This window comes from Uloborus diversus, chromosome 7 (assembly GCF_026930045.1).
Source record: "Uloborus diversus isolate 005 chromosome 7, Udiv.v.3.1, whole genome shotgun sequence".
NCBI classification, from domain to species: Eukaryota; Metazoa; Arthropoda; class Arachnida; order Araneae; family Uloboridae; genus Uloborus; species Uloborus diversus.
In genome coordinates, this window is record NC_072737.1 from 44,698,814 (window position 1) to 44,726,463 (window position 27,650).

General features: G+C 32.2%; 1 protein-coding gene across 1 annotated transcript in view; it reads right to left on the reverse strand.

Moving 5' to 3' along the window:
* LOC129226678 (reelin-like) overlaps positions 1–20,710 on the reverse strand; it is a 182,227-nt gene extending 161,517 nt beyond the window's left edge. The window contains exons 1-11 of the mRNA XM_054861308.1: positions 20,467–20,710; positions 13,060–13,294; positions 11,870–11,940; positions 10,912–11,114; positions 9,791–9,842; positions 9,566–9,662; positions 8,790–9,030; positions 8,371–8,519; positions 4,211–4,362; positions 1,299–1,426; positions 31–239 (exon numbers count right to left, since the gene is read on the reverse strand). Coding sequence (XP_054717283.1) covers positions 31–239; positions 1,299–1,426; positions 4,211–4,362; positions 8,371–8,519; positions 8,790–9,030; positions 9,566–9,662; positions 9,791–9,842; positions 10,912–11,114; positions 11,870–11,940; positions 13,060–13,294; positions 20,467–20,710 — 1,781 coding nt within the window. The remainder of the gene's footprint in view (positions 1–30; positions 240–1,298; positions 1,427–4,210; positions 4,363–8,370; positions 8,520–8,789; positions 9,031–9,565; positions 9,663–9,790; positions 9,843–10,911; positions 11,115–11,869; positions 11,941–13,059; positions 13,295–20,466) is intronic.
* Between the last annotated feature and the right edge of the window lie 6,940 nt (positions 20,711–27,650).

Below are 27,650 nucleotides of genomic sequence, written 5' to 3' on the forward strand. Positions count from 1 at the left end.
GCAGCAATAAAAAATATAAACAAAACATACTCATTTGCTGTAAGATTAGTACCACATTGAAAATTTATTTTGAAATTCAAAAGATGAGTGATTTCTGATTGAAGCCATGGTAAAACTAAAACGTTGTCGACAACCCAAATATCTTTATTCTCGCCTCCACTTGTAGCTTGGCTCCAACAAAACCGTGTTCGATGAGTTTGAGCCTCTGCTGGAATAGGGAGTGATACCAAGGTAGGTTCCTATAAACAAAGGTTGAAACTAACTCTAGTCTTCAAACCAAATTGATACACTAAACAATTAACAGTCACTTTTTGATTGTTTACTGACAGAAGAACTACTAATTTGGTTTGTGAAGAAAGAGGAAAATAGAAAACTTCTGATCATTTTTTAAGATAAAGTGATTTATATTTTTGATGCCATTATTTGATAATCTGTACATTTAATTCCAAAAAACTAAGTATAAAAATTATTCTACTCCTACCTGGTTTCTAGACTATGATTTTTTTTATTCAGTTGGTATTTGTAAAAAATAATAATAATCACAGTAATAATAAATATAATTTAAAAAAAAAGAATCAAGAAGTGTTTCAGTAAGCTACCACCCTGTAGCCAGGGCTAAGGCGGAAACACATGAAATACACTGCCAGCTCAGTCATTCCAGTCGAGGACTGCAATTTCGTGCTTAGCCTGGCATAGGAAGTGACTGCGCTGGAGGTGGAAAACCTCTTAAGGAAGCCAAAAATGCAATATGTCAATAAGAATGCAATATGTGCAATAAGAGTGCAGTATGATATATAATGACGAGTGCAATGAGAGTTTGTGGCGAGCGCTAATAAACATGAAACTGAAGTCCTCAGCTGGAATGATTGAGCTGGCGGTGTATTTCATGTAATCAAGAAGTTGTCTGGAATCTTAAAACACATAAAGAATAACAGTTTGCAAGAAGAAAAAGCAAAACTAAATTCCAAAAATAACAAACAAATAAATTTATGCAAACTAAAACTATGAAATTTATTTTAAGCGTTATCTTTCTATTTTTTAAAAACCTTTTTAAAAAGCACACAAACTCTGTTTTTATCATTTTAGGTACCAAAAAACTGTGTGTCTTAAGTAGAATGCATAGAATATAGAAACAAAAACTAATTATTTTAGTTGAAATAATTAAGGGACAAAAATATTAATCATCATTGAATATTTGTACTAAATAACTGTTTATTAAAATATCTAAATAATTATTAGATTTCAAGAAGCGGTAAGGTTATAATATTTAGGATTATATAATACTTAGATCATCTTACCATTACAGTAGCATGAATCACATCAGCTATCATTACTTGTCCATTTGTAGAAGTTTCTGCATACACCAAAACAGGAGAATTGTGCCCCATAGTAGTATTAACTTGAGAACTAGAGCAGTCAGTTCCACCTACATAATTTTCCAAGACAATTAACATCACATTTGTAATAGAGAAACAACTAAGAAATAAAGGATGTCAATCAAGCATAGGATCAAGAGGCATTATTTTTCATCATATTCAAGATAATTATTTGGAATTACACAATTTGCTCTATTTACTTTTTCATTTCCAAATGATCTCATTTTAAAAAGTGGAGAATGAAAAAAAGTGACAGCTTCAACATTAAAAAAAAAAAAAAAAAATCTGTCCCAGGACATTTTGCAGTACAAGTAAAATGAAAAGGGAAAAAAAATGCAAATGAAGCACATAGAGCAAAGAAAATGACACAGTGCTTTCTTTATGTTTAATGACATTGTGCTAGAGGATTTGAGTTTTATTTACATTTTTCGCAGCACAAAGCATTTTAATCACTTTTCACTTACTTTTTACATCCTTCCCCTTCCCAATATTTTCTTTCCATTTTCAGAGTAACAAAAAGAAACAACATAATTAATGCAAATATTTTATCAATTACACTGATTCTCATGGTTACTTTTTTCACAAAGGTATTTATTCTCGTCATATTCAACTTAGTTCAAACTTCTTCATTTTTAACTCAAAATATTCAAGGATGAATTTTCAAAATCAGGTACACAAAAAATAAATAAATAAATAAATAAAACAGTTTAAATGTATAAAAGTTACCAGCGCAAAACAAAAATAAATACTTTAATTAGTAAAATTTATTAAAAGAAGAACAGTTAACTAAAGATGTTGTATGGCACTAAGAATATTAAAACATATGATATCATAGTATGCACATTTATTATGTGTTCAACAGGGATGCCCTCTCCTAAAAGCAAGGGTGCCCCTCCCCAGTAAATATAGCAAAGATTCCCCCCCACCCCTCCAAAACAAAAAAGCAAAAATTACCACTCCAAACAACTCCCTCAAAAAACTTAAATGGTGCTTCAACGTGTTCAATGCTAAAAAACTCAATATGTACAGCAGCTGAACATTTGGACATTAGTTGGCTGAAGCTTCGATATTCGGCGCTTTGACAAAACTGCGTGTGATATAGTAATCACATATATTTTCATTGATTCGCGTTTTTATTTCATGTGTTCCGATTTTTTATTTAATGGCGTCGTTTCCGAGTTTTCGGCGGCCATGTTTTCCCTTCTTCCTCCCGTGATGTGTTGTCTCCCGCCTTTTTCACTCATTGGCCATAGGCGTGGCCTAGTTCGGTGATGTCATTTTCCCGCGTTCCCATTCGCTGCGCTAAGTGACGCCGCGTATGAATATCTGCTTTTCGCGTGACCGCGTGGGTTTTTAGTTGGGATGTTTTCGGAAAATTTCGTGTCTAGTCGAGTGCTAGCGGTGACCATGTGATGCTGCTTTCTGAGGAGCTTGGACGCTAGACCTGTGAAAGGTCGTCTCACGAATTAACGATGATGGGGAGTACGAATCTTGATCCATCCATTCAACAAATGGTGTGATGATTTAATTATCGATACAGGTGCTGATTAGCCCTGTCAAATACCTAAAATGAGCTATTAGTTAGTAAATTCTGCTCAATATGATAGTCAAGAATCAAGATAAAAAAAAATGGCGACGTCCACGTTTTTTTTTTCCGACAATGATGATTGAATGTACATCTCGAAGTTTTTAAGTCCACCCCTTGTTTTTTTCTTCGTTCCGAATTAATGATGGTGGCATCTGCATCTGGATATACCGTGCGAAACATGAGCGGTATGCGCACCCGAATCTGAAGTTAATATCTGACGCCTGCATCGCCATTTTCATGGGGAGATGTGGTTTCCATTTTCATCTCCAGTGATAGTCCCCAGCTCCCGTGATGCATCACTTCATTCGTTCCGCTAAAGTATAATGTAAAGCATCCTTCCTCCCTTTTTCTTTTTGGTTTGACTCCGTTTTTCGTTCCTGCAACATCGACTCACGTCATTTTTTTCATATGTGAAGCTGACCCATCCCTTTGGACATCTTAAATCCCTGCAATAGACTGTCTTGCAATAATCTACCTTGTATTCTTTTTTAAATTCATTTCATGTTAGGTGAAAATCTGTGGTTGAATTCGCGGGAGCTCCCCCGAGACCTTCATGTAAATGATGGTCGGAAATAAAAGATGTGTGATGTGCCAAATCTGTGTGAAGTTTTGTTATTCATTTACAACTGTGGGGTAAGTCAAACTTTTTCTCTTTCAGTTCCATGTAGGTACCAAACATTGTGACGTCCTGGAGTTTTGCGGAAACACTTAAAATATGATCGGCCTAAATTTTTTCCTCATTTTTTTTTTTTTTTTGCTTCAGTTGGTGGTTTGTTTTCTAACAAATTCGAAAGAATAAACCACTTCTCCACCACACTGCGCTTTGTGCCATCTTTAACCAGAACTAGATTGTAAAGTATTACATTACATTTAAAGAAAAAATATTTTGGACTGATATTTTTTTCAAATTTCAAAAAGTGATATAAAATAAAAAACTATCTGAAAAATACCAAGTCAGTCATACAATAATATTTTAAATATATAAAGAAAACAAAAATGTTGGAGCTCTAACGTGTTTATTCATTTAATATTACACTACTTTTAATATTTAGTCTTGTTTTAATACAATCTTTCACTCACACTCATGAGCAAAGTTAGATAAGTTGTAGATAAGGTGTAGATTATAACATATATTGAGGTTTTATCAATAAAATTGTCTCCATTTCCAGGATGCATATGATGAAACAAAAGGTATATTTGTATTATATACAAATGAACTTCTATAAATGAGAAACATTTAACTTACCAAACATAAAATGAAATCTCAAGTTTCCTGCATCTTTTGTGTTGATGAATGGTGAACAAAATATTCGAGTACCTTTTCCCGACATGACCAGAGCTTTCTTATAGTTCAGTATTTCACACTTGTTACTCATTTCACCACCTTTTACTACCCACCTGTTGCAAAACAAAAAACAGAATAATAAAAATGCAAAAGTTAGTTTACTGCAATTACATTTTTATCAAAAAAATATCACAGAATATTTTTATATATCAAAGTGCATTTTTTCTAAAACATCTTTTGACAAAAAATAAACAAATAAACAGAAAAAGCCTTTTTTTGCTGTTGTTTAACAATTATGTTGACTTTAAATATTAATAAATCACATTCAATGCACTGTATTCTCTCGCAACAATCAGCAAGTTTGTAAAATCAAAGGAGACCAGGATACCATGAAGTTGAATAAATATAGTTACGCTCGAAAAGTAAAATAAAAAATAACGACATTTAATCGCACAAAATTGCAGTACTGCATACATGTGCTTCCTAGTAGTGATGAGAGTAATCGAGATCTTTTGACGATCGAAATCTTGGGAATCGAGTACTTCTGATAATCGAGCGATTGATAATGGAGACTTTTGAAAGCGAGAACTCGAGCAATTGACTTTTCGAGATCTTCCGAATCAAGTACTCGAGCGATTGACTTCTCGAGATCTTTGGAATCAAGATGTCGAGATGTTTTAAATTGAGATCTCGAGACGTTTGAATCCAGTTCTTGATCAGTAGCTAGATTTCCCGAGTTTTCCGGTATCAAGTTATTTTTACAGAAATGACCGCTAAGGTTGTCCATGGCACAGACTACGGCAATAAAATTTTAATTGGGGATGGGAGTGAGAACACCTTTTAAATCTCATTGGGGGGGGGGGGGGGAAGCTCTTTTTCTAGAAGTTGCTCCGTAATATTTGAGAGGGTGCGCCATCGTTCTTGAGAGGTTGGGGGAGTGGCAACTCTGACTTCCTGAATTGTTTCTGTAGGGTTGTGCACAAGGGGAAGGGGTACCATTACTTGTAATTTAGAAGATCAGGAAGGGGCAACCCCTCTCCCCCCGGATTTTTGAAATAATTGTACTGGCACATATGTGAGCGTAGGTTTTATTATTAATTTGTATAATATGCACTGAGGACATATACTCTTTTATCCATCCCCCACCCCCTCTCCTGGAAAATTTGAAAGAACGGGGCTCAGTGTCATGATGCATACTTCTGTCACTGCAACTCTGAGGACAAGCCAGTCATTTAAGGCAACCAGAGTGGTCTATCGCCTCCCTGACTTTGAAAATGAATGTTTTTTAATGTAAAAGAATGTGCTTTTTGCAGTTTTTCATTAAATTTTGCACTGGGTACATACCCTTTGCCCCCTCCCCCAAGCCTCACCCTGGATGGACTTGTTTATGGGGTCAATTTGGTAAGTTTTAGTCTCATTTTAAGGGCATGGGTTTCAATCCTTAGAGGGCTGTAGGGCTGAACTTTTTCAGACTGAAGTTGACTTTGATAAGAGTGTCTACTGAAGAAAGGAGGGGGGGGAGGGGGTCCATGGCGCAGCCTGCGCCATTGACATTTTTAAGAGTGGTCTTTGGGACTTTTTTATCTCATTTTTCAGAGGGTGGGGAGAGGGGGAGTTTGCGGGCTCTTTTCCTAGACCGATGCTCTGTAACATTTAAGAGGGTGCAAAAACCTGTGGGGCGGGGGAGGGGGGACGCTCTCGACTTTTATAACATGGAGTTGTTTTTATGGGGGGTACCATCTAGAAGGGGTGACCCATCCTGGCTTTTAGAAATTATTGTTTACATTAAATGAAGTTTTTGCTGTTAGTAGGAATACTATGCATTGATTACATACCCTTTTACCCCCTCCTCCACCCCCAAGTATAAAATTTGAAATATAGACCTGAGAGTCATGATGTATACGTATCCACTGAAACTTCAATTTGCAAGGCTCAATTGCCCCCGCCCCCCCTCCTTGAAAAATTCTATTTTTTACATTCAAGTGGAACAAGTTTTTCTTGTTTTCCGATAAAATTGGCATAGTAATTAATTGAGCCCCTTTTACGGGGTAAATTGAATAGATTTTAGTCTTCAATGGGGGTCTCAATTTCTGGGGGATGCAGATTCAACGAGAGCTTGATTTCGGCGGCCTTCAGGGGATATACACTGCTGGCCATTAAAATTGATACACCATTAAGGCCATGTGGAACAGACATGAAATTTAAATGACAGGAAGAAGATGATGTGATATGCAAATGACTAGCTTTTAAGCACATTTAGACAACGCATGCGTCCGCAGCAAACCCCAAAAATGTATTTAAATGAGGATATTGTAAAGCCAATTTCCCACGTGCAAATTGGATTTGAAAATTTTTTGTGGGTGCCACTGGATACACATTTTGGCCATTTACATTATAAGCAGATTATTATTGTTTTTTTTTCATTCCATACATATGATATTTGTAACTATGCTTGTTTGCGTATCATTTATTTTCGCGTGTGCATATTCTAATAATGTTATATTCTTTATACTTTCATAAATGTTGATTAGTAGTACATTATTATGCTCCGCGGAGCAGACCATACCAAAATGAAGTTTTAATGGGGAGGGGGTAACTTGAGAAGGCTTTTGGTCTTACTTTTGGAGGCTCTTGTTCTGGGAGTTCTCCGTCGCATTTGAGGAGTGGGTTTCCTTGCCCTTCAGAGGATGGGAACCTCGTATTATTAACATGCATCGTTTACACGTTTCATACACGTTTTAACATGGTTGTCACAGTGTAACAACCATTTTAAAATGTGAACGAAGTGTGCTACCTGGTTAACCTCATTCGAAAAAAGCACCCGAAAAGCATTTATTCGATTCTAAATTCATATAGGATGACAGGGATGTCTGTTTGTTCTTGTGAGCAATGGGGCCACTCTTGTGACAATCACCTTCCTCCTTCAAGCACAATAGTCCCAAAAAAAGCAAAGACCCCTCGAAAATTTCAATCGCCCGTTTTGGGCCACAACGTCTCACATCTCACGAGTACTTCTGCGAATGAATCACTCGAAAAGTTAACCACTCTAGAGGTTTGTTCAATTTCTCAGTGTCATAGCCGGGGGGGGGGGGGGGGGGGGGTCGTAGGAGGAAGGTGTCCCCTTCTTAATATTTTTAATTTAAACAACTCTCAAGTTCAAACCTGTTTATGTTGCCCCCCCTTCCATACTATCATTATCACCCACTTTTTTAAATTATCATTTTTTTTATTATTATTATTATTTGATCTAAATAACTGTCAAGTGCAACACAATACAGAAAGTATTTCTCTATCTGTCTTGTGTCTACTCTTGAGAAGCCCATTAGTAGTTAGTTGGTTCAAAGTTAACCAAAACATAAAAGCTAGATTAATAAATAATTTATTCATTTTTTTTAAACCTTCATTATAAATGTCTGATTTACAAAGTATGTCTTTTCTTCAGAGTATAGCACACATTAGAGATTCAAAAGGTACTTTGTACTTAAAAATGACCTAAAAATACCATACACCAAAAGACAAAATATTGTAACTGGCATGATACAGCCAAACTCCATATAATGAGCGCAAAGGGACCATAATATTTGCTCTTCATGCCTGAGTGCTCATAAAAAGCGAGTTCATGAAAAAAATTATGAAAATTCACCAAAGTTGCTCTTTTTTTTTCTTCTTTTTAATCACTGTACAGTATCAAGTAAGTTGGTTACTGTGCTTTGAGCTGTTTGAATGTCTCTTATGTTATATAGATAAATTTTAAATGGTTCATTACTCCACAAATTAAAAAAAAAGTGCTGTCATCATTTGTTCTCAGGATTTATGATTTATCACTAACTTTGGTTGACTTTGGAATGTTAAAGAAAATATACCAAAAAAAGAATAAGTTGAGCTTTTAAGTAAATAGAAATTCTACAAATCACAAAAATATTGTTCGCTTTAAGCGAGGTTTGCTCGATAAAAGCGAGTTATGCTCAGATAGACTTAACATTGTGACAACCAAGTATTTTTAATTTCCTCGCTAAATCCAGGTTCTCGTTAAATCAGGGCTCCTTATAAGCGAGTTTCACTGTATAATGTAACAAAAATGTAGCAGTAAACAAATTCTTTACAAAAGCAGCAACACTTACGAAGTAACAGATTTGTCAAACATCTCATTAAAAATAATGTCTTCATTTGCAATAACAGTAGACATGTCAAGATCTCTGGTTACAACGAATCTTTTATGGTGATTATGCCCAGAAAATGCTAAAGCATTACCATCAGAATGGCACTTTCTCTGAAATATTAGAAACAAATTTTAGCTATACATATTTGATTGTTGGCTGTCAGTAAAGAACCCTATAAAACAAGTGCAACAAACAAATAAGAAACTTTATTGAAAAAACATTTTACACATATTTTTATTTTTTTAAATAATATTCTTATTATTATCAATTATAAATATATATATATTTTTATATTTTTTGTAAGAAAAAACATAAATATACCACATTTCACTTCAGAAATTTAATTCAGTTTCACAAAACATAAATTGACAGAGACATACCGTAACAGTTCCTCCTGGGAAAAACAAAAAATTTCCAGGGTCAATGGGATCAAAATTATCTTCAACAATTTTAGGACGATCTGCAATGCTACTAATAACTATATTGTCAATCGCCCAGCAGCCTTTATATTTGGATCCTTTTGGGGGAGATTCTTGATACCACTGAATGCAGACCTCAGTTGTTTTGGCAGAAGGAGGCAAGCATAAGATGTGGACAGTAGTTTCCACTGCTGGTTGCAATCTGAATGAATAAAAATGCAAATAATTAACTTTACCTAAGTTATTTTTAAAACTCATACACAGTAAGAGCTTATTACAGAAGCCTGTTCGCTTTTCCGGAGATAGGAAAAAAGCCTGCTGAAAGTCCCCTTACTAGTCTAGTTACCCTTCTTTGAACCTTTTCCAAAACTGAACAGCATACTCCAAATGAGGTCTTAACTAAACTCCCATATAAAGGGAGAAGAACCTTCTTAGATTTGTTTGAAATAGATTCTGTTGGTCTGTTAATAAATCCAAGTATTCTGTTGGCTTTGGTCATTCTGTTGGTCGTGCCGTTTGGTAGTTAGTAATAAGGAAAATGAAAAAAGGTTGAAAAATCGTCTACAACAAATTAAAAAATTAAAGTGGTTCTGACATTTATTACAGAACTTAATCATGCGATTCTAAGCTATGAGAAGCAAACAGTGCACAACATTTTGATTTCATTACAGTATCTTATACAAGCAAATGGCAATGACATTTCAAAACAGTTTGCTATTGATCAATTACACCATTACCTTATTTGTTCCAATTCTTGCCACTGTGTACATTTATCAGTACCATAATAAACCAAAATAGGAGGTTCATCAATAGATGTACTACAGTTTCCAGATCCTGAAAAAAATGTTTTATCACTGACAAAAAAAAAACTTTGAACTAATGAAAAATAAAATTTACTGAAACAGTTTGCTCTGTAGTACATTAGTTTCTTAAAACTAGAATACTGTAATAAAATGCTTTACCTAAAGCAAACTGCAAAGTAGAAGCTGTTGTTGTATTTAGTCTCACTGTAGTCTGGAAAAAAAAATCACGAAAATTATTTATTTTTAAAAGTCATTTGGGTTCTAAAACATTTACAAAAATCCTAATCAGTCTAGATACAGTGCTGACCCTAGAATGAAAGGGGTCCTCAATGGGAGATATTTTCAAAAGGGCACAGATTTCTAAGAAGGAATTAGTGGTCAACTTAAAAGGGCAAACTTTCTTCATTTTTTTCTAGTTAGGCTCGTTATTTTGGTGCTAATCACAAAATCTAGTATCTAGCCTACTTGGCTTACTTGGGTACTCTGTAATGCTTACCACAGGAAGATATGTACATACTCAATTTTTAGCATTCAGAAATTTGATGCCTGCCTTGTGATGACAGTTATGGCGATGCTCATCATTTGAAAAGGATAACGACTGACTGGAGAGGTGTTAATAAAATTGGTGAGAAAAAAATTTAACAAATGCTGCGCTTTGTGATTTTTCTTGGCGGGATTCAGCATATCATTAATTAATTTTAAATTCAGAGGTAATTAAAGTTAAAAAAAAAAAAAACAATTTCAAGCTGAAGCAAAAAGTGTTGGAAAATATGCTTGCAAACTCACAGATCAATGGACCAATGACAAACAAGATGAAAATAGTACTTAAAAACACAATTGTATGATATTTAGATTTTTTTTTTTTTTTTTTGATTAGATAACAGTTCAAAAAATCATGCAGGGCACTTCAAAAAGGTAACATGGTGCACCGGAAAAAAAAAAGATACAAAAAATTGTAACAGGGCAACCAAAATAAGTAACAAGGGCTGTTTCCTACCAAAAATTTGCTCGAGTCATTTTTATTTAGGTACATATGTCTGTAGGAAGTGCTCTTAAAGGAAATTACAATTTCATTTTCAACCTACTATGTTTTTCATTTTTTAGATCTACTTAACCTTGACCAGGACTTCAATTTTGCTAAATTCTTTTAGAAATAAGATTGGATATTACAAAACACATTTTCTTTTCACATTTTTCTTTTTGCTGTCACAACACTCTGGATGCATCAAACAAAATGATTTCTAAGAGCAAAATGAAACAGTAACAAAGCATGTTCTTACCAGAGACCTTGGTCCAGTCCCTCCACAAAATGTTGCTGCTTTTCCATGCAAAACAGATCCACATTGATCATCTACAACACCATTAATAACTTCTGACCAAATGTTGGGATCTGCAGTATCACCATTTTCGAAATCTTCTCTCAGTACTAACCCAGGATCGTGAATTCCACTCATTGTAGGAATATCTGTTGACTTAGGTGCATCTGAAAATTTTCATTTTAAAGTATAATGAATTTTTAATACAAGAGTATGTTGACAAACAAGTATGACAAAAGTGATAGTATAATTTACACAAGAATGGAATTTTGCAATCAATGACAACTACCGATCAAATATGAGCTTAATGACCTGCCAAAAAAAAATAAAGTTATTACTATTTAGATGAATACATGTTTGTAGTAAATGCTCTGAAAGAAAGTTATAATTTTGTTTTCAGCCTAATAAAGATTTATTTAAAATACTTTGACCAGGACTTCAGTTTTTAACAATTTTTTTTAGGAAAAAGATATCAACAAGGAAAATGAAAACAAAATATATTTTTAATGATAATAAAACATTACTCTGGATGCACAATATGTATCAGTTCAATATTATTAAAATGATGCAGGATAGAATTTTTCAAGTAACGATTCCTGTAAATCAAATATGATCACTCATTCTTAATTTATAATGTATAAAATATTGATTTAATTGCGTGAATTATTTGTTATATATGAACAAACATATCACTTTAGCACACATTATTATCTTTCAGATAACTTTTTAATGCATTAGCCAGGAAAATCAAAGTAACTAGCATATGAAATGTTATCAACAATTATGAGTTGTTTTCTATTAGACGATTTTTCGAATAAATTTGTATTGCAGTCACCAGTCTTGAAAAGCTTTTTTATGAGTTTCTATATCCCACATCAAAATCACCAAAACAAAAAAAAACTAGAAACAAACATCAACTCACCTCCAGCTTCGCATAGTTGTAAAGCGAGAGTATCTTTGAAAAGTACTTCATGCCCTAGAGTAGCAGTAGCTCTAGATTAAATAAATACAAATAAAATTGTGCACTTAAAACAGAAAAATTGATATCAATTAACATGGTAGTGATTCATTTTGAACTAAATAAATAAAAAACAATTCTAGTGCAAAATCAGATGAAATTTTAAAAAAATGTTGGCAACATTATTTGATTAGCAACATAATTACAGTAAAAAAACCCAGAACCTGGGTAGGGTAAAAAAAACGTAACATGCGGAAAAATATGAAATACAAGAAATACACAGAAATCAAAAATTAAATCGAAACATAAAGGTAGTAAAGATAACTCTTTCAAAAGGTATAAAATATGTATATAAAAAAAAAAAACATTATTATACATATCATTTTAGACTACTTCAACACATTTAGTTGCAAATGCAGACGTTTAGGTTGAAAACCGTCCATCAACATGCTAAGACCAATATGGTTTTAGCAATTATTTCAGTCAGTATCGATTCAGTTCAATAACCAGAAGCAACTAAAAATTTCAGATTGAAAAAATAAATGCTAAAAAGTATTAATCTGTCATTAAAAATTCCAATGAAACTTAAGTTATGTATTTTACAACTTAAAGTTTTTTTTTTTTTTTTTTTTTGAACAAATTTCATATTATTGAATGTGCTAACTGAACTGAAGAAATTTGATATTTCACTGAAATTTTGATTGCTGCAGGAAGAGTATCGTCATGCAATGGCAGTTTCGTCAACCATTTTTTTCCTGTAAATATTACTGGGTTTATTTGAAAGTTACAAGGAACCATTATTAAATTTTATTGCACTAACTATTAGGTTTGTAGACCCACTTGAAACGGGCAATTTATATATTTTTTTCCCCAATTTGTTTTCATGATCCTTGGTCCGATTAAACAGATTTTTGGTCCCAATAAGCGAATAATACTAGGTTTGTGTAATAAGATTTGTTTTGGTTCTTTAAGACTTATGTCTGAATAAGCGGCTGGTCTGATTAATCGGTGGTTCAATTAAGTGGACTCCACTGTATTCTCAAACATAGTTAGGTTGAAAACCCACTCTTGGCAACTAAATAGTAAAATTTTTACTACCATAATATTTCAGAACTTATAGCAAAAGTCATTTACTAAAAACATAGTTTACTTACAAAAAATTAACACAACCAGTACCAACAGGAGGAGCCATCCATAGAAACACTAAGGACTTTGCAGGCCTGTGAGATAAATGAGAATGGACAATGGTGCATACCAGGCCTTTACCACCTCCTTGTGACGGTAAACTGTTCTGAAAAAGATTCATGCTCTTGCCTATTAATCCTGATGGAGTAGTGTAGAGTCCAGTCATTAGGAATCCATCAAAGTCCAAGCTTGAGGAAACAGTGACTAAAATATTTAAGCATACGATGTTTCCAAATTAAAGTATAACAGTTCATAATAAAGTAAATGAGATGTTATGCAGAAAGCCATAAAAATGTATTCGTTTCAAAATAAAATAATTACTTAAAACAGTTCTTGCTTCACAAAAAAAAAGCATGTCAGATTAAATGTAGCAATAGATGACATTCCATTTATTTCAGACTAAAATTGCAAATGTGGGGGAGAGTAGACATAACAGAATGCTTTTCAACCCTCTCTGAAGCCATCACTTTGTAAACATTAAAAACACAAGGTACTTAATAGAAAAGATAAAAATATAAATGACTAGCTGTACCCGACGCGCGTTGCTACGCCAACAAAAAAATACATCATTATACTGATTTTCATGACAATCGGTTGAACGGGGCAGAAGTTGCTACTCTGCAGTGCCACCTGGTGGCGAGTGGCTTTAATGAGCATATTATGCACCTTCTCCGTGGAAAAATACACATATATATAGAAATTTTCATAATAATCGGTCCAGGTATCAAGTGAAGCCGTGACTATACTCAAATTTTGTACTCACGCAGTTTGCAAGATCAATCAATCGCTAAAAATATCAAATAGAAAAAGTTTTAAATCCCCCCGTTGCATGAAAAGCCATAGAACAATAAAGAAAGAATTTATTTGTTCAAACTCAAGAAAAATGGCAACAGCTAACTTCTTATCAATGTGATCTTTCACGCGAATTAATTTCTGCAGCCGATAATTTTATTCGTATTTATCCAATGGATTGTGACTTAAATTGGAATAAAAAAGGAACTATCGATCGGTTTTTTTCGAACTGGTCTATAAACATTCCCAGTACCAAAAATAACAAACGGTGAAAGTTTCAGCCAAATCTGCCAGGTAGTTTTTGAGTTCATGGATGACATACAGACAAACATTCATTTATATATATATATAGATATGTGACTTAATAAACTTTATAAAATAAATAGTTTTAACATGCATGAGCCGACATTGATGACATCTTAAGAATAATAGTTGTGTAATTTTCCAAAGAGCTTTGAAACAGGTATTGGCCAATTGTAATCACTTTTTTTTTTGTTAGGTTTTGTGAATATTACGCTAGACTTTTATAATTCCGGGCCGATAATCAAGAATCTATATTATTTTTCAATAAAAAGTCAGTAAAGTTCAAGCAATTACTATGGATAGCATAAATGATCTGTATTTTGTTCGTTCCAGCACTCTATGTCTCAAGGAATTGACATTTCCTTTAGATCGTCTGAAGCAGTGTAAGTTTCTATGTGCATAAGGAACAATAGAGCATTGATACAGTCTTTCACAACAGCCTGATTTTATGCCCATAGTTGATGGTGCCCATTTATTTATGGTCTGACTGCAAAAAGATCTTCGACCTTATCCAACTTTTGCCCGACTGTGAGAAATCTGGATTTTTTGGAAAACGGATAAGCCTACCACCCCATTAGTTTGGATTTTTGAGAGTCTACTGCATTGAATTATTTTTAATTTACAGAAAATCATCTTTTCTCAAATCTGCTTTTTGTGCATATTTAAAAATTGAAACATTCCCCCTCCCCCCTCACCTGCTTAGTAATCCTCATGAGCTTCTGAAAGATATTAAGGAAATGACTCCTTAAATACATGAGACAGCTGCTTCTTTTTCATAAAAATTTATTTCTCTCTCACATGTTAGTGTTTGAACGTTATTTTTGAGTTATTGTTTGCATGGAAGATTAGGATTTACTAACATGAGCAGAATAGTTAAGGGAGGATTTGGGAATTAAACTCTCCAGATCCCATGCTTTTAAGCAACATTGCCAATCATAGTATGTTAATACCTGTAAGGACAATTATGAGCAACACCACAACTAGAAAATCCTACAAGAAAACATATTGCAACAGTTATTTTTAGTTTAAAAATAAAACTAAGTTACAAAAAAAAAAAAAATGATAACTAGAAAAAGACATGCTAATGTGCCATTTTTCTTACTTAAATGTTAGATATGCTATTTTATTTGCACTGAAAATTGTTGGTCGTAGGACAAGTACTATTGTACAAAAGCATAAAGTTTTTTTTTTCTTTTGACAATATACTGGTTTTGTTTTTCAAATAATAATGGTCCACTTTTTTCTCTCTCTCTTCACTAGGCATCTCTCTTCACTAAGCATCATTAGGAGAAATCAAGTCACTTAGCATTTTCCAGTACAGCTATCAGCAGTGCTGTAGTTGGAAAAAAAGTTTCGGTGAACTCCCCTTGGGGTTTGGGGCGCTCACAAAAAAAATGTGGTTTGAAAACAATTTTCATTATTTTTTCAAAAAAAAAAATCAGGGTGCAGCATTCTCCCAAATTACAGCACTCGCTATTGGGAATAATGTCATTATCACTTTTTGTTCAAATCAGTTGATGTTCCAGAACAGATTCATTTAGAATTTATTTGTGCTAAACAACATTGGATATTTCCTAATATCAACTCATTTGTCTAACTCACAAGTTTCCTTTTTGTTCTTAAACTCGAATGCGATTGCATAATTGTAAAACTGAAGTAATAATAAGAACATTCCCAGGGAGTAATAAGTGAAAATGTTGGAGAAAAGATTACCTTAGTAACTTTTTGTTTACTAAATACAGGGATGCCATCTCCTTTAAGAGTAAAGGTGCTACCCCCCTAGGGCTCCCCTCCCCTAAATACCACAAAGATCCCCTCAAATGTGAAAGCCTGGTTCCCTTCTAAAAAAAGAGGAAAATACCCCTCTAAACACACACACACCCTAAAAATTTCAATGGCATTGTATGTGCCATGATGCCCTTCCTAGACTAAACCAGGGGTGCCCACCTAGGAGGGGTCATGGTGAAAACTGCGTCATTTAAATCTTTAGAGGGGGTGTTTTGAGAGGTATTTTTCTCATTTGGGGAGGGGGGGCTCTTGCTTTTGGGAGGAGTCTTAGCGATATTTAGGGTGGTGCAACCTTGTTCTTAGGGGGGTAGGCAGACTTAGATAAAATGAAAAGCTTTCTGCGAACACAAATCCTAACTGAAAAATTTTCTGCAAATAACTATTTTGCCTTATTCACGCTTTTATACAAAAATATAAAAAGGGGGGGGGGGAGGGAACTTTATTTTTATTTATTTATTTATTTATTTTAAAACAGCATATAGTTTATGCTTACTTTTCACTAACTGAAGAAAACTGCTTAAACTATTATTTTTTGCTCAATATCAATCACATGATCATTATTATTACTTTCATTTTACAGTGAAAAAGTTCATGTAGATCTGATAAAACATGAGCTACCTGCTTTTTACTTGAAAATTTTATGAAGATATTTGATTTTGTACACAAATCAACAAAACTACTTATTTGTTTGAAATAAAGTATTTCTGCAAAAATAAATACTGTATTTTCTGCATGTTATCTGTTAAAAAAGTTTTAAATTAGTGCTCCCCTCCCCCCCCCCCCTTTCTACGCCAACGCATTTGAACTCAATTTACAGCGGGAGTGATCGTTCCGTAGTCTGTAAAGTTGTTTATTTTATGTACTTGAATTTTCCCCTTACGCGATCCAGGCTGTGTAAAATAAAAAACTATACAGTCATAGTAGGAGCGATCTCAACTTGATTTGCAACTGTTGACTCCTTTGCCTTTAAGTAATTAGCGTACTATAATCGCGATTTCAAGAAGAAATAATTAGTTTTTAGATTAATTTTGCATAAGATTTAGAAGAAACAGAAATAAAATGTGGGGTTTTTTTTAAAAAAAATTCATTTTTTTAAAAATTAACGTTAGTAGTGAAAAATAAATTTCTGCAGAGCCAAAAATTTTCTGCGAACGCCGTTCGCGCGTTCGTCTATATTATGCAAGACTGGGGGTAGGCACAATTGACTAAACCCTTCATCTTTGACTAAATCCTTCACTACTACTCTTATAATCCGTATTGCAGATTATAATAAACATTAATTAAGGACAATATTAAATTGACCAAATTAGATAAATTAACTTACTTTGAATGACTAGTACTTATTAATAATGAGTAATTGAGTAATTTTTTACAATTTATGTCACTTGCTGCTAGATAAAACCAGTTATAATTAGTTTTGGAACCCTGACAAAGAAAAACCTAGATTCAAACAACAAAAAGCTGACCTTCTGGAACAATTTAATAGTTTAAAAAAATGAATGAAAAAAACATTCACTAATGAAATACGGTTGTAGTAATAAAGTAAAGAATTTTATTAATAGCATACAACTTCAACAAAACATTATCGAAGTGCTTTAAATAAACTAGACACTGATGAAGCACAAAACTATCTACAATTCATTTTAACGGAAGCAATTGGTGCCAACATGCTGAGAGGTCAAAACACTGGCGTCAAAAAAAAAAGCTACTTTCCTGAATGACATTTTATCTTGACAGGAAATTACGACATTGTTCTTTGAAGGCTACTTTCTACTTCCTGAGTGCAAGACAATTTCTTTTACTTCCAGAAGAAAATCTTTTTGATATCATAATTTGCTTCATATCAACCTTCAAAAGTTATTTAAATATGCATACAAAATTGATTTAAAAAATATTTCAGGGAGTAATCAAACATTAAAGTACAGTCCTTAAGCATAAGCTTTCAAACTATGAAAAAGTATACTGTCAAAACAGAAGTCTGTCCAGGATTTTTCACAAAGTCCTTTTTTTGTGAAAAATCAAATAATTTTGTAAAATTTTTTTTTATTTTTTTATTTTTTGTAAAAACATAAGTTCAGAATTTGGAGACAGCATAAACTGCATTATTGACACTTAAAGTTGAGTGTTTTCCCTCTTTTCTGTTGAGAATATCATTCTTGAGTGTTTTTCGAGTATTTGGGGGGGGGGGCAGCATCGCTCTCAGGGAGATGGGCACCCCTCAAGTATCAATATTTATTTACCATTCTACATTATGTTAAATTATACTAGAAATGTTACATATATAGTACTTAAAATAATTGTAACAAAGAAATTCAGGCAGGGGTTCAGCATTTAACTTTTTGAACCAACACACTGTTAAATAGCACAGAATTTCGTTAGAAACTTATAAACTCCGTGATTTTTACAAAAATAAAAATACATTTTATTTGTTTACCTCTTAAAAAAACGTACTAAACATCGAAGATTTGAGAAATCAGATTCCCATAGCGGATGCAAAGAGGTCGCAATCCTCAAAGTGAAGGCATTAAAAATATAAGAACAGCTTGTAAAATAAATATTTTTGATAAAATTATTTTAGAATTGCATTTTAGAAATAAACAAATCATTAATATCTGGTCACAGTTGAAGCAAAAAAATAAATAAATAAATTTAAAAAAAAAATAAACCATTAATTCAGCATTTTAATTTTTGACTCATAAAAGAAAATGGAATTCCGCTTTAAAAACTTGAAATAAGCGTTGTTACAAAAATAAAGAGACTTTTCATTTATTTGCATCCTAATAAAGCAAAGTTAGCTTGAAAAAAGAATAAAATATGATTCTCATATCGAATGTAAAAAGATTGCGTTTTCAAAATGTAGGCATTTAAAGAAAAAAAAATGGTAAATAAAATAATTTATTTAAAGTTAATTATCCTTTTTTTTTTTCGCATTGAAAAATCAAACCCATATAACTTTCTCGCAAAACAACAGTTAAACATTGCACCGCCAGACGTTAAGTGACAATAAGTTTGAAGTTGGTAACCCTACCTGAAGAGATCACATTTTGTCCCCACCTCTACTATCTGCTGCAGTTCTAAGTTCATTTCCCTGTGTATTACTGTTTATTAAATCATGAGCGGGGAGAAAAGTGCTTATGGCGCGTAAGGTGGCCTATTCAGAGAAGGTTGATGCTGTTTCAGAGAAGTTTACAACATCGCTGCATAAAACAAACATGCAAAATTTTAACCAAACTGACTTTCAGCTGTTAATTTCTTTCAGAGAAACCAAGAACAAGCAATATATTTATTTGGTCCTAGTTGTTATTTATCTCTTACAGGAGCATCACAAGAGTGCCGATTTTTTTTCTTTTTTTGTTTTTTGCAAAATTAGCAGATTTTGTATAAGTTGATCTCTCTAATTTAACGCATTTATTTATTTGGAGTATTATATTTATTTGGTCGTAGTTGTTATTTATCTCTTGCAGGAGCATCACAAGAGTGCCGATTTTTTTTTTTTTTTTTTTTGCAAAATTAGCAGACTTTGTATAAGTTGATCCCTCTAATTTAACTTTAAAAAAGGCTCCAAACATTATTGTTTTTTACAGGCAGAAATATGCTGCGCTATTTTGATTTGAGATTTGCTCTTTCAATAAACAATTTGTGAAAGATCCGTTTTTGTTTATCAGAATTTTGTGAAGGTTCCGTTTTGGTTGACTGGGATTTTGTGAAGGGTCCATTTTGGTTGATCAGATTTTTGTGAAGGGTCCATTACCGGACCCAAATTTCCTCTGGCCAGACCCCTCAAAAGCAATATTTAAAACTGCATGTGCATATTTTAATATATCAAACAAATAAGATATCAAATTAGTCATATTTTCAGAAACTTCCTTATTCCTAAAAAAAATGGAGTAAAGTATACCACATTATCAAACAAAACACATGTTATACCTATTGAAGTGCAAGTTGTTCCATGCTTAAACACAATGTAATTAAAATTAGACAATATATAAAAGATTAATAATATTTGAAATGAATATAAAATATTTCCCATATGCATATATGTGCCCCCTATAGGAGCCACCTATAGGGGGCACACGTGAACAATTAAAGTCCTTTTTAAATAATGCCATAAAGTAAAGAAATATATATATATTTTTTTAATCTCAAAAAAATCCATAACACAAAGAAGACTATTCAATCATGGGGACACTTTTGTTCTGAGAAAATAATAATATTTTTTGAAAAATAAAAAAGTGAAAAAAAAAAAAAATACTCACATGTGTCCTCTTTCCCCTATCTGCAGTTTTTTAAAGCTGTGTGTGTTTTGACATATTATATTTCTTTTATTTTTAAGTACGTATTTACATTTTTCAATGCCTCAATCACCTACTTAAAATGTTCTTTTGATATTTAATTAAAATTTTTTGGGAAAATTAGCTTAAGAATTGGATTAGCCTGGGAAGCAGAGGTTGAAATTAATGAAAGTTATTATATTAGGGATAAAATTCACTTACCTTCATAAACTTTTCCAGGTTCATAATATTCAGGTGATCCTTTAATATTAACAGATAAAGCTATTTCTCCTTGGATTCCCCCAGGCTGGTCAAGATCACGATGATACTGGCACAAGAAGAAGAAGGGAGATGCAACTGGCCCTAAATTCTGACTGCTTATGAAGTTCAAAAAAGAAAAAACAGCCAACACTAAGAAAGTTCTTTTCAGTGGAAGATGATACATAGCTGCCTGTATAATATTCATCTTTCATATGGACTGAAAACTGAAACATTATGATGAGAATAATTTGAAAAATTGAAATAGTGTTACATTTAAAATCTCATGAATAAAATAGGTATTTTGTATCTGATAACACAGCTTTTAAAGAAAAAGGCATAAATTTAGTTATTTGCGAAGGAAACAATGCTACATAGTTCAGGATTGGTTTAAGACAGTTTGAGGAATGTTTACTAGCATGCAAAATAAAACAGCGTTTTTATCAATAAATTGTAATATGTAACCCTTTTTCACATCATGAAAGGTTGACAGATGCAAAGGGTCTATGTCAAGACTCCAGTACATTAAATACATTATTAGTAATAATGAAATTGATTTTATGCATTCACATTTCTATACAATGAATTTCTATTTCAAAATTGAAGAGTGAATTTAAAATTGTTCATAATGATGACATTATTATATCAAGATAAAAATAAATACAGTCGATTCCGGTTAATAGGACCACATAGGAACAAAATCTTTTTGGTCCTAATAACCGGCTGGTCCAATTAAGCGAACCTTGACCGAACATGCTATACACAAAACATATAGATGTCCTTATGATTATTGTAAGCTTCATTTGTATGGTAAGCATACAAGGAAGAAAAATTGCTATTTATGAAATTTTTCCATTAAAAAATAAATTAAAATAAAGCAAATAATCTTTTTACATTTGTCCCAGACTGATATGATTTTAGGTCTTCCTTTCAGTCAGTATTGATTTAATTCATCAACCAGAAGTAACTAAAAATGTGAGAGAGAAAAAAAGGGAGAAAAAGTACTAACCAGTCATTAAAAATTTCAAATGAAATGTAAATTGCGTACTTTACAATTAAATTGTAGAAATTTGAAATTTCACTGAAATTTTGCTATCTGCTGAAACAGTGCCGCCATGAAATGGAAGTTCTGTTAACTATTTTTTTTTCCTGTAAATACTGATGGGTTTTATTGAAAGAAACATTATTAATTTGTACTGCACTAACTATTAAGTTTGTTTACCCGCTTTAAATTCGCTTCAAGAGGGCGATTAAATTTTGTTTTCCCAATTTGTTCTCATGTTCCTTGGTCTGATCAAATGGATTTTTGGTCCCAATAAGTGAATAATATTAGGCTTGTGTAATGGGATTTGTTTTGGTTCCCATTTTGGTTTAAGATTTAGTCTGAATAAGCGGCTGGTTCGATTTACCGGTAGTCCTATTAAGTGGATTCCACTGTATATGTTTACAATTTATGTACGTCCTTAATAAGAGAATAATATTAATATAAATATGCAGAGAGTTTCAAAAAGTATTCAACAGTTGAAACATCATGCTCATGAAATAAATACTTACATTGAATGACAATTGAATTTACAAAGAGAAAACATTGCTGTGAAAACTCACAAAATAAATTGCACATTAGGGTAGTCTGAAATTTTGAAACTAAAATTTTTTGGAGTCATACCCATCCCATTTGGTTCCAATGCATTATAAAATAAATGGGACAAAAGCCTATAACGTTTTAATAACACTTAGAGGTAGCTCAAAAAAAGTTTAACAAGAAGGCGATAAAGTTTCCTTCTTCTAGAGAGCAGAGTGATTCAACAAAGGACCAAACTAGGCATAAATATAATTGAATCGATTATTTCAGAAAGGGTATAAGTCCAATGGATTCCCGTAGAACTTAAGCCCTTTTTGAAATAATCAATTCAATTGCTATTTCTATTAACAGACAACAGTTCCATTAAAAAAATTTCTACATTGTGTGTAATTTTAACATTGCCCATGAAATATATTATAGTATAAATATAAAACTACTATTTTTTAAGCTGTTGCACTTTATGTAGCTTTTCAGGTCTGGGTTCTTAGAACCTGACTAAGTGTCTGCTATGAGGTTTGAACCAACAAGCATCAATACTGGTATAGCTTGACCGTGGAGAGATGGTGGGTGAACTCGAAGTGGAAACGGAGCACCTCATTTTGTAGTAGGTAGGATCAACGAGAATGCATGACTTTACTGCTTGAGAATTCTTGCTGATTCAACCTATCACAAAACGAAGTGGTACGTTTTCTCTTATAGTTTACTCACTATCTCTCCATAGTCAAGTTTTATCTGTTTTACTAGAATGAAAAATGAAGAGGTTGTTCCTATTTTTGGCACGTCAATAACACCTTATGAGATTATTGCTGCCGTTCTAAATAAATGCACGAGGTTCTTTCTGGTCTGCATCAGAAGCACTTCTCTTTTAAATGATTCCAGGGCTGTTGGCCTTTTATTGATAAGGTTAAGCACATTACAAGATTCAATAATAAGGAAAAGCAGCTAATGACAATAGAAAATGAACTATTGAAACTTGCTTGAAAAAACTCCAGAGCCCAGAATTATAACTGGACCCCTCTTCAAAGGGCGTAACAACCCAATCTTGTAAAACAAAAAATTAAAAATTACGAACGAAGTACAACACAAAAAAATTATGGACTGCTTCAAAAGTAAATGAGACTGGAAAAGGAAACTGAACATGAATATGACACAGAAAGTATCAGAAAGATGCTTGAACTTGGTTAGATGCAGGAGATAGCTGAAGAAAGATGGTGTCAGCCCCAGGGTTGGAAAAAAAAAACGGTTTTTTTTTTTTTTGGTTTAAACCAGGTTTTTTTGGTTTAAACCGGGCTTTTTGGTTTAAATACTATTTGCGAGAAAAACATTTAATTTTCGGAAGGTAATTAAGGTTCCATGTAATTAACAGTTATTCAATAGTCACATTATGCCTAATTTCTTGATTAATTAAAGAGATAAGAACAAAATCTTGTAACGAAATTAAATAATTAAAATAGCTTTCTGCGGGGAAATATTGATTGAAATGTTTGACTTGATTAACATATTAGTATGCATGTATATATAGACCCTTTATGATACGAAATACTTCAAGAAGTGGTTGTGATGCGGGTTAAGATAAAATATAATGAAGATCCAAGAAATAAACTTTATAAAACCAACATAATATGAATAATTATCGAATAAAGGTAAAAGTTATACTTTTAAGCATAATCTTTTCAAGAGAACAATTTTCATATTTTTTCTTTCTGATCTTACATAATGCTGATTTTTATATACACAATGTCGCAAATATTGAAGTAAAGCAAAATGTACAGCAGTACATGATTGAACAGTCAAAAAAAATCGATTGCTGTTGTACTGACAAAGTTTTAAAAAAAAGTGCTGCTCTATATTCGACTCCGTTCTTATTTTGGAAAGACTTGGAAAAGATATCGACTATCGCTAAAACAAAGAACCAAATCAAAAATACAAAAATTGCTGTAACATGGCTTAAATTACAGCTTATTTACTGGCATACATGTTGCATCCAGCATTGAAGTTTAAAAAATATTAAATGCAAACTCTTTAGAACAAATAAATGTGTAGCAAATTCTATTTCAAGAAAAAAATTTTGCCAAAAACTTTATATACGTAAAGTATAAACTTTTTTTTAAAATTTGATTCAAAAAATATTATTTGTGTTCACCTGCAGAACAAATCTTAATTTTTAGGTGCAAACAATTAGGTAAGTTAGACTGTTGATTACCTTACAAGTCAAAGTTAAAATTCCAGGAAAGTGCAAATAAATGGGCAAAAATGTCACACCCCTGCAACAGGAGTGAGCAATATAATGGATTGCATCTACAATAAAAGATTCAATCCTTAGTAAATCTTAACTAATCATGCAAATTAAGCATAATGATGGAAGTTGACTGAAATCTGCTTTATGGCACACATATGAAATAAAAAATATATTAATTTTTTTTTTTCGATTAAAGCTTGTAATACATTTTGAAGAAGCAACTTCACAATTTTAGTATTTATCTCTGCAACTTAGCAAGGAACTTAGTATAAATGGAATTTTACATTTTTAAATATGTGTGGGGTGTGTAACAGGTTCAATGTAAACCTGTAAAATGTTTTTTTTTTTTTTTTGGCTTTAAAAAAAAAACATATAAAAAAAACGCATGGTTTTTTAAAAAAAACCAATTGGTTTAAACCATGATTTAAAACAACGTGGTTTAAACCAAACAACCCTGGTCAGCCCAGGGAAAGATAGTGTCACAAAAGGATCTCAAACATATGAAGATCAGTAATTGGAAAAGGCTAGTTTTTCAGTAGGAAAAAATGAAGTTCTGTAGTGATGGAGTCTGAAGCAAATATAATGCTGCAAAGCGAATTAAAAAAGAAAATGAAATTAAATCAGTTGTACAATCTACTGACATCCACCAAATATTTTCTGAATAATCTTCGAAATTAAAAATTTCCAATACTTGGCTCCGGGTAAAAATAGCTTGGTAAAAATAGTATATTTCCAATTACTTGAAATAATAATCTCCTAAGTTTGATACTTTAAAATTTTCCAGTGGAGAAGAAAGGATTTGTATTTAATATATGTGTTAAAAATACAAAATACAGAAATATACTACATTACATGTTTCAAAGCAACCATTTCATAATTTACAATGATTTGATTTGTTTTGTCAAAACATTTTGAATATATGGCAAGCACTTTAAGAAGTAATCAAAGAATTATTTCTGAAGAATGGTTAATTGTTAAGAACACACCATACATTGAAAAGAAAGAAACAATTAGTTATAGTTATGACATGTTTCAATTTAACTCCCTTTGAAGTAGTATCATATAACTAAGAGAAAAACACTCTTTCATTTCTACGTCTTTTTTTCTCTGATGAGACTAGATGCAAATATTGATTACATTTTGCACATTCAAAAAGTACCAAATGAAAATTAATGTGTCACAAGAAAGAATGTAATTCTCCTAAAAGCTACTTGGAAAGAAAAACATTCAAATGATGTTAATATTTATTACAATCTGTGGCACAGCAACAAATTCCTCAAGCGGGGTGGCCTGCCTAAAAATAGCCAAGTCTGATACTTGGAAATGTATGGAAGCAGTGATATTTTAATTTTAATTTTACATAGACAGTAATACATGCATAAAACTAATTAAATGATAAAACATATGTTAACTAGTTTTGAGTTTCAAGGGAGAGGTACAGACCTGGGGACCATCCCCTTTCTTATCCCACTGATTACAATTTCAAAACTTCTAGCATTCCTAAATATTTTGAGTTATGAAGGAAAATTTTCAAATGTTAAATTTCAGACTCTATTAGGAATTATTATAATCAGGACTTAATTTCTAACAGAAGAACTGCAGGAGCCTTATGGTCATCAGAATTTATTTTCTTGCATATATAGCCTAAATTTCCTCAAAAAAAAAAAAAAAAAAAAAAAAAAATTACATAAACCTGAAAATAAGTGTAAGAGCTGGGAACTCACATGCACAATAAGATCTGATCATAATCCCTTTTGTAATACATTGAAATGAAGTAAAAAGAACACAATAAAATAATTAGTGCTATACCTGTTATAGTAATACAAATTATTTAATGGTATTAGAAACGAATATCTTTTACATTGTGCTGTCATTGAAAGTTCCTTTTTTTTTTTAATTTCACATTAAATATCTTACTTTATTTAATAAAACTATTGCTGATAATTTAGCATACAGAAAAGTTCACTTTTTACTTACTTTTAGAATTTCTTAAATATATTTTCTTTTGTATCGCTTCCCACATAAATACGTGTTAAGTAATAAAAACCATTCTTCTGCTGCAATTACTTTCAGAGTGCTTCCAGTTCCTGTTGACCAACAGGAAGTTGTAAGAAATGATAAACACGAAGAGAGGAAGATAGTCAATTCCACTGGTAAGAGAGGGAGAAAATACCAACCATTAATTTTTTATTAACTTCTACATCTAGGTATACAGGTTATTTATACAGTCTTGCACTGATAAAGAAAATTGTTTTAAAAAACTATTTAAGATTTATAAATAATTTTTTTTAATATTTTGATCCTTATATCAAGTTTTTTCCTCATTGGTACAATATTAACTAAAGGCATATAGGTGGCGCTCCCATCAAAAACTGAAAAAGATGTCTATGAAAGAAAAAAATAGTCAAAAAAGGGGGGATCAGAGTTTACGGCTCCCCAACCATTGGTTTTAACTAGGGCTGTCCTTTTTACCAGTAAAATTGTATTTATGCCAGGGCAGCGCCAAAAACTGAGAAATTGTGTGATTTTAAAAATGTACAAAAGAACAATAAATGTCTGCAAGTAGTCAAATTGAGACTTAAATCAAAACAGACAACTAAAACTTAATTAAGTCTTTATGAAAATTTATTTGAAAATTAAAACAGTGTAAGGTATTGCTCGAACAAATTCAAAAATGAAATAGATGACATCAAAAAATATAGAATGTGTTCGAGGTTGAGATCTTAGAACATGAATCAGCTTCAACCATTTTATGCATAATTCTTATAAACAAATTTATAATTTAATAAGAGCTTTATTTGTTTGTTTATTTTTTCATACTTCTATCCCTCCCACCCCCATATTATTCATAGTTTTTCTTTTCAAATTACTAGCCCAATGGATATTACTTTTGCATCAAATATTAACTAAAGGATAAAAATTTGCTATTTAACAGTTATGACTGTTGTATAAAGACCCCTAAGTTGCCTATGAAAGATGTAAATGGTTGAATTTTTTCACAGAAAACAGGACAAGGGATCATTTTTTAAGATATTCAAATCTCATGATAAAATTATTAAAAATTAAAGCTAGCTGCATACCATCCCTTTACACATAAAGTACATCTTTTTTGCTACTTTGACAAAAATAGATGTGCTTCGACTTTTCCAAGCCAGTTTTGTCATTTTTTTCTACCTTTGTAAAAAAAAAAAGGTGCCAACCCTAGATTTAACGTATATTCTCAACAGTGGCGGCTCGTCACTATGGGCCGGGTGGGCCAGGCCCACCCAGAAAAATTGTACACTATTAAATAGATCATGTCAAAATAACGTTTAGTATTTCGTTAAA